General features: G+C 38.8%; 1 protein-coding gene across 2 annotated transcripts in view; it reads left to right on the forward strand.

The window, feature by feature from the left end:
- The window catches only part of TAFA1 (TAFA chemokine like family member 1), a 514,644-nt gene extending 507,942 nt beyond the window's left edge, over positions 1 to 6,702 (forward strand). For both annotated transcript variants that reach the window (XM_030307199.1, XM_030307200.1), the window contains one exon: positions 3,828 to 6,702. In XM_030307199.1, coding sequence (XP_030163059.1) covers positions 3,828 to 3,845 — 18 coding nt within the window. In that variant the 3' untranslated portion in view covers positions 3,846 to 6,702. The remainder of the gene's footprint in view (positions 1 to 3,827) is intronic.
- The last annotated feature ends 2,118 nt before the right edge of the window (positions 6,703 to 8,820 follow it).

Below are 8,820 nucleotides of genomic sequence, written 5' to 3' on the forward strand. Positions count from 1 at the left end.
GGAAATAAGAGGTTGCTCTACAGTCGTGTGAGCAACACATCACTCAACTAATAAATCTCAACTCTGTCTTTAGAGAAGGAAAAGAAAACACTAAGCTGTACTTTTTACACCTTGAGAGGACTCAGACATTACTACTGACTTAAATTTTCTCCCCACTTCCTTACAAAGAAATTCACAGTGAAATAAGCACTTTTAAACACAAAGGCACCAATTAACTTCAGCTGATACATACAGGAGCTTTCCATTCTGTATAAATGGCAGGCCAACACCAGTCCTTAGATCATAGGCTCCAAAATAGGTTTTATATTAATTTTTCTAGTATGCCCTATGTGTTTTTCCCTGTCAGAGTATAAATATGCCTATACACTTCAAGTATTGACTCTGGCAGTTTAACTTTCAAAACAGTTTAATAAACAGATGTACTTTAATTGTGAGTCATAGGTTTTCAATGTTCTACTCTTATTTAAGAGGTAATCTTTAGGATAAAAAATTCAAGTTCTTCTCAAAGAGGAAAAATTTTTTTAAATCACCTGTTTGGTTCTTACATATAAGACTGATTCAAAGAGAGTGGTCTCAGTAAAAAAAAAACAAAAACAAAAACAAAAACACAGAAGAAACATCCCCAGATGGTTAATGGCAACTGCGAGTTTCCGTCCGTCATACTGTTATTTTTTAAAAGTAACGCCAATATGAAGATATTTGCAAGATAGAGTCCTAAGATGTCATTTTCCCTATGTAGGTTTTTTCAAAACCTTCCTATTATGAATTACTTCCCAAATAATCACCCTGAGTCAAAATTCTCAGCAGTCTGTGCAATGTAGATAAACAAAAGATGTTTCAAAGTGTGATCTAATTCAAAGTTGCATGGTGCTCATTTTTTAAGGATGGTGGAGAGTAGAAATTCATTGTTTGATTTAAAGGACCAGGCAGCCCAGAATACGAACTAGCCAGGACAACAGGCTACAGTCTGAAGGAGAACCTTGGGGAAACCAGATCTGGGTGACAATATAACCTACAGAAGGAAGGAGAAAAGATAAGTAGAATGAGGCACAGGCTTCCCTTTCAGGAGACTGGAGAGAATAAGTCTTAGGAAAGAGGAAGCTTCCTGAATGTCATTTTATGGAGAGAAGGTAGTCACCCTTGAGAAGTTTTCCAAAACCCAGCATGGGGTACAATAAAGCTGATGCCAGAAACCCTCCTGGGAAGAAGCGTGGTACATCTGGGTGAAGTTTCATGGCTAAATTTTAAACTACACCTGCTTGACCATTGCTTCAGTTGTTTCGTTGAATTACTTTGTTGGTAGTTTGTGGCAAGACAAACAATCCAGATATTCACAACAGGTAGTTTCCTATGGTTTTACATAAATATTGGTTTGTTTTTTTTCTTTAAACATAACATAAGTTTGAGGGGCCCCTGGTGGCTCAGGTCATGGGATCCAGCCCCATGTCAGCCTCCATGCAGGGCGTGGGGCCTGCTTAAGACTCTGACTCTCTCTCTCTCTCTCTCTCTCTCTCTCTCTTTCTCCTTCTGCCCCTGTCCCCTGCTCGCATGTTCTCTCCCTCAAAAATAGAAATAAAAATAAAAACATTTCTGAAAACAAACAAAAAAAAACGCATAAGTTTGAAAGTTGGGGGTGCTGTTGGGAAATTGGCTCTGCAGGTTTTGAATTTGCCACTCTCCATAATCAGATGAGCTAATTCCCTATAATCAATATTATATTTAATGCATATGAAATAATAATACATAATATGCTATAATATAGTACATATTAAAAAAATAAGCTGGGGATGCTGTATCTTATGCATTCAGGAAGAAATGTATACTCTGTGTATTCAAGAATAATGCTTTAATATATAAAGACAGACTTCGCCCCAGAGGAAATAAGTTGTTTGACAATGCTGTAATAATTCACATATAAAAAGGGAACATTGGCTTTGGGGGACATAACAAGGCAGGGAAGGAAATGAGGAGAAAACCAAAGTCACTAGGAAGGCAAAATTAACAGGTTAAAATAGTAGAACATAATCTGGTATAATACCTGGAAACTTATCAAGCAACTTTGGATTTCCTTCAACCCAATATGTTAGTGTCTTTCAGACTCCTGGGAAAATGAACAGTTAGGTATACACAACATAGAGTCAAGTTCCATTCCCTAAAAGGCCGTGTTAGACTGCCCATCTCACCACAATGGCTGTCCAGCCAAATTGATGTTTCACACAAATGCACTACTGTCATTTGCCCACACTCACCTGGGCCCATTCTCCTAACGGTGACTCTGACCTCACATAGCTCCATCCATTGTCATCAGCCAGTGTTTTTTATATTACAGAAGGGCAAACTTCCAGCTGTGACACATCCCAGCTTCATCACTCAAAATTCCATCAGGTGTCAAGGGTTATAAAAGCCTTTACAATCCTGATGTTCAGACCATTTTGTATGAACTAGCTTTAAGAGAGAAGGGTAGGTGGGAGAGTGTGGATTTGGAAATTTCCAGAAGGAAAAACAAATCAATTTATGCCATCACAATTGCCCCTGGGTCCAAGTGAACTCATCCATTTCTTTGGCCAATAAATATATTTAAGCCTCTGCTCTGTAAAGTTAATGTGTGAAGGTCTTGGGATGTGATGACCAACCTCCTGTTCTTACATGGAGGATGGGGCCTAAGGTTGGGTAGCGCAGGGTAGAGATGGTAAGTTGATAGAGATAAAAGAAAGGCAACCCATTTCAGTTTTGTAAATGTCACTCTCTCCCTCCTTTTGGTGAAAAATAAGACAGTGGAAACAGGAGGTGATACACATTACTGGAATGTAGGAAACCAAGGTTTGGAAGAATCTGTCATTTCTAAGGAGAGGATAAAAAAAATAATAAGTGTGTGAAGATTTCTTACACATCCTGCCCATGGCACAACCAACATTTGAAAGGCAACTTTATTACTATTCCTATCCAACCTTAAAATCTTTTAATGGACTCCACCCCTGGACCCAGAACACTCAATTTCTAAGACTATAAAGAACCAAGAGATTATGAAGAAAAATGCCTATTCCTAGAACTCTAAAGTAGAACCTTCAACTCTATTAGAATCATCATTTCTGCCCTAAACCAATGACACTCTGTGCGTGTATCCTGTTGAATGTTAGAGTCTTTGGGCCATATTCAAATAGATTAAATGGCATCATTAGTTATAGGAGTATGCTCTTGGTTACTCTTGAATACTATGTCACTGAGAGGGAGAGTTCCTCAACCTGCAAAGCCCTCCTGTGTTCCTAAGAAAATGTGTTCGAACCTTGGCAGTGACTTTACCTTATGGCCACCCCTCTACCTGTCACAGCAAGCCAGCTTGACGAGGTCATGGAATGACCTACTCAGTTCAAATTCTCATCAGACCTAGGACTAACTACATAATTTGAAGGGCCCAGTACAAAAATGAAAACATGGCGTCTCTCATTTAAAAATTAGTAATAATTTCAAGACTTCAATAGAAGATCATTAAATGAAGTGTGGGGCCCTTTCCAGCACAGGGCTCTGTGCAACTGCATATGTGACATGCTCATGAAGCCAATCATCGTTATTCATTGCTCCAAGAGTCCATTTCCTCAGTTGTGGCAAAATACCTTTAATGAACTGATAAAAATATGATGGACTGTCAGTGTGCTTTTTTATCACCATTTGAGAACTACGGTTGTAGACTAACATTTTTGGCTTCACATCACTTGAAAGAAGCCACATACTAAAAATTCCAGATGTCCTCATTTTCTGCCTAGTCACCTTTCTTTATGCCTTCATTTTGTTCTTTTCTCCCTGAAATTTCTTTCTTTCTTTGGTTTCAGATTCACCCAAGAACCTAATGGAAGCATTTGTTATAGTAGCAAAGGAAAACCACCTCTGCAGAAAACACATTTTAAGAATTTAAAACATCTTACACATTACAAGCCAAATGGATTTCTTATTTGCACTTTGACTGGTTACCAGAAAATCACAGTGCTTTTACTGTGTGTCATGAAGTATCCTATAGTGAGAAGACCCTGCATTTTTGGCAACACCATGGAAAGTGGGTTTAAAAAAAGGGTTTTCTCCATGAAAATTTTTGGGATTATGAAGAACGATCAACTATCTTCTAATTTGGATCTATAGTTACTTTGTACCATTTTAAATATATGTATATATATAATATTTTGAAATATTATATATTCTCTTCAAGAAATGAACAATACCACAGTTTGAGGCGGCTGGTGTACCTCTTTGAGTTTGGATGTCTTGTTTTGTTTTGTTGCATTTCTTTTTCTCTTGGCGAGGAAGACATGTGCCCTTCTGAAATTTCAACATGGCACTCACGCTGGAAGGCCAGCTACAGGTGGACTCCTGGAATCTGAGGCATCGTAACAATACTGAATCGAGAGCTTCCTTCTGTTTCTACCAGATGGCCCAAGGAAGCACATCGTCCTGTTTTATTGCTTTCTACCCTGTGCAATATTAGCATGCAAGCTTGGCTTACATAACCATACTTTATATTCAATTGATATATAATAACCATCCTAACCTCTTCCAGGAAAGTATTTTTAGAACTACTAGCTTTTCCACAGATAAGAAAAATAAGAATTCTTGAGGGAGCTGCTCCACCGTGCTATTAAGACTCTGGCAAAATTATGGTAGAATACGGATCCCTGTATTAATAAGTTCTGTAAATACAATGTCTTAAGGCTTTGTATAGCTGTCCTAGACTGCAGAAATGTCCTCCAATGAAATCCAAAGTCTGGCATCATTAAGTACATAGTGCTGTAGCAACAAGTCTTATCATGGTACCTCTTTCTATGTTTGATTTGCTTTTTTCATGAGTATTCAAATCTCTTCTGGTGAGATAGGAAGACCATTAAAGCAATTAGGTTTCAAAATGATCTATGTGACCAAATGCTGGACAGCCCTATTAAAGTGGTAAATAACTTCTTTCTAAACCTACTTGTCCTCTTTATTTGCCATTTATTTTTCCTGAGTCAGTTTTAGCCAAATCCACAGAACACCCTGCTTAGAGACTCATAGTCACCCAGAATTTTTCCATGACGTCTTTGCTACAATCGCAGCCAATATTTCCAACCCCAGTATTCTGAAAATCAGAAATTCATTACTATGACTGCTGTGTTCTCAGCCAGTAAGATTAAATGTCAAATCCCATTATTGGGTTTCTGTACTGGTCACTTGGACCATACATATGGGGCTCCCATCCCGAAAAAAGAAATTCTTGTCCATCTTCTCTTTCTAAAAGTTACTCAGATAATGATTATAAAAAGGAAATAACTACTTGTTATCTACCTGGGATAGTGTAATAGTATTATACATTCCTGTTGCTTAACCTATCATATTGCAAGGATATCTACTTTTTCTCCAAAGCCTTCCCTCTAGAATACATGTTTTAGGGCTTCGTATTAGATCACCAGCACATTTGGCCGCCTAGTTTGGAGTTTTAAAGTTAAACCTCAGGTAATATCCAGAGGCTCCTTAATGTCTACCAGTATAACTTGAAGTCTGATTGAATATGTAGATACTCTAATCAGATAGATGGGTTCTCCATCTTGAATGCCTATAAAAGCATCCAGAAATGGAAATGGAATCCTAACTACAAAATCTAGGCTTTCCAAATACTTTCAAAAATATTTGCCAGAAGATAGCATAAGATTCATACAACCAAATCACAGTCTCTTGAATTTATGGTCCCTTTCCGTGTACTGAGTAATATATTGGCAATCGACTTTCACCTGTAATTTTCAGAGTAACAACTGAGATCCTAAACGCAAAGAGTGACCTAGAACGGTACATCCCAAGATGGGGAGGAAAAAACCTCCCTAATCAAATATATTGGGGGAACATTTTTAATAAAATAAACAGATATATTTACTGAGGAAATTTTCAGAAACTTTAATGCACAAAAAGTGTTGTATGTCTTCAGGAAAGACTAAAACACGGGGAGCAAAGTAAAAATCTTCCCAAATCCAGGCATGCTAGGTGGATACTTGACTAATGGACAGCACATCCCTGCCTAGTAAGAAGGTACAAGAAATTATTTCTCTGTGAGGATATATTCACTGCCTTGTTACATCTTCAATTTTTTCCAAGAGCACCAGCAATCTGGATTTTTATGTAACATCTCCTAACATTCTTAAATAAGAGGAACTAATCTGAGATGTTTGCTATTAAAAACTCTGCAAGCATTGTTATTGCCCCAAATTCTGTGATCATGTAGTCTTTTCTATGAGATTACTGTTTCCTGGAATACCCTGTTAACAGCGTTGGTCCTGAATGGAAACTCAGTGTGAAGTTTGGCCTCGCGCATACAGACCCTTCTCATAATTTACGATATGAGGAACTCACAGCTTCTCCTCCTCTGTAACCAGAGCCTGTAAGTCAATGAAAGAATTAGTCTAGAGGCCCACATCTGTCAGTTCATTTCGTAGTGGTTACTTGATGCATTAGCCTCCCTTGGAAAGGCCTGGAAGAAGAGAGAAGGAGAAAAAAAGACCACATCAGAATCAGGCAACCGTCCCGTAAAACCGTGCAAATATTTGTAAATGTCATCAAATTCAATTTGGATTTATCAAGTCCCTTATACAAATGTGTGAACCGTCACGTTGTGTTTAAATTGGACCCACCCCAGTTAGGGGGGGATTCAGTAGCTACCCCATGCCTACATGTGTGGTTTAAAAACTTTTATCATGTATTGCTGGTAATAAAGAGCTCAGTGTGGTATGACTAGTAATGATTTTGAGCTTGTGCACCAAGGATGATGAATAATGTCATAACACAATTAGAGCAAATGGAAAGGGTTTCATCCAGACCCCGTTTCTTGGTAAAAAAGAAAATATGGCTCATTTCATAAGACAGATTTGCCGGTTAGGTAGAGCTTATTTGTTGACTTTTTTTTGCCTGATTAGATTTATCTATTAATGGATTTGGCAAGCACACCGAGAAGTTTTGCTACTTGGTTCTATTCCATTATCGAATGATGAAGAATGTTTTCACCAACACACAATCCAACATCCTTTTTCTGGTGAAATCCAGTGTAACTTTCACAAAACAGTACGGTGATTTTATAGTGCGGCATCTTATGCTACCTTGTCATTGTCACTGATATAAGTTATGAAAGGTATAAAAATTGTTTATATGAGGAGATCCACACATTCCTCACGTGGGATATGCACTGCGTCCCGGAAGGTTAAATAGCATGCCATAATATGAGTTTTTCTTTTAATTAAGCTTGACACTTTCATTTCAAGATCTCTTAAGGTTTCCTGGACAAAGAAATGTACCGTATTCCTTTTGATGAGCTGTCTGTCTTCTAAATAAAAGGTTTAGCGTCTAGCAAATTCTAGGGCTAACCCACCTCCATCTAGTTTATAAATGTGAGAAAATAAGATAAAAGATGTACTAAGGAAAGGGAGGACTCAGGACTAATGGCAGCAGTGATCGAATCAGATATCCTAGTGCCCGTGGACCTCAGACAAACTGTTGAAAATAGACTCATGTTCACACTTAAAAGTAAATTAAAAAGAAAGACACACACGCGCGCGCATACACACACACACACACACACACACACACCCATCTCATGTTAAAGATTTAAAACTTTTAGGGGCACCTGGGTGGCTCAGTCAGTTAAGTGTCTGACTTCAGCTCAGGTCATGATCTCACACTTTGTGAGTTCAAGCCCCGTGTCGGGCTCTGTGCTGACAGCTCAGAGCCTGGACCCTGCTTTGGATTCTGTGTCTCCCTCTCTCTCTGTCCTTCCCCAGCTCACACTCTGTCTCTCCTTCAAAACTAAAAGCAATTAAATAATTTTTTTTAAGATTTAAAACTTTAAGGTTGAATAAGCCAGGTGTTTTTTTTTCCTTGTAAAACTTCTCAGAGGCATATCAGTGGAAGCCTGGCATGCTCACATCATTGGTCAGTGAATGGTTCTCATCTGTCTGTTTGTTATTTAGTTTGTTTCACTTTTTTGAAAAGTGTTAAGCCCTCCTTTATTTGTTTTGGCAGCTAGTTGCATTATTTTTAAAAATAATAATAGCCAGTCCTTACACAGGAAAGCCAGGACCCCAGACATAACTGACTATATTTATAGACTAGGCACTGCATCTGTAGCCCTAATTCCCACCTGTTGAGAGGCGCTAACCCAAGAATAGGCTCGCATGAATGTGCTGAGGAAAACCTGAGGCCAGACTTGCCGTTAAGTCAGTGGTTGTCAACCGTTTCGCCAAGTTACATGGATGCGTGGTCATACCTCATGAAGTGGGCCGGAAGTGGCTTCTTAGTATTAATAAAGTCTGCAAATATGTCTTGGAAGGAATTATAATTGGCTCAAGGGTAGTTCTCAAACAAGGCCTAAGAGGCATATGTGCCTACGGGAGCTAGTCAGGAAACACAAGTTAATTAACAAGGGTCACCTGTTAACACGTAGGGCCACAGTGACGAGAGTGGCGATGGGACACCACGGTTCCAGCAGCCAGCATTTGGTCCCAGACTATTGTTGCCACGCAGCAGTAGGGAGCCGGGGTGGCCCAGTTCTTCTGTTTGTTGTTGTTTTGCGAAAATCCAGAAACTCAGAGGCTTGAATGAATTCTCTAAATTTCAGATATTTATAACACATTGGATTTGCATCAAAAGAAAGTGGATGAAGACTCTGTTCTGTCCATGAAATAACAGTCTGCAAATCTGGCCAAAAATTACATGATTCCCATGGATTTGCATTATCATGTGCCTCCTCCGGTGGTAGAGAAAGCAACGGAGATAGAGCTTGTTTGAAGATCATTGCGCTTAACTTGCCGACTGCTTTACTTT

The sequence above is a fragment of the Lynx canadensis genome, chromosome A2, assembly GCF_007474595.2.
Source record: "Lynx canadensis isolate LIC74 chromosome A2, mLynCan4.pri.v2, whole genome shotgun sequence".
In the NCBI taxonomy this organism is placed as follows: Eukaryota; Metazoa; Chordata; class Mammalia; order Carnivora; family Felidae; genus Lynx; species Lynx canadensis.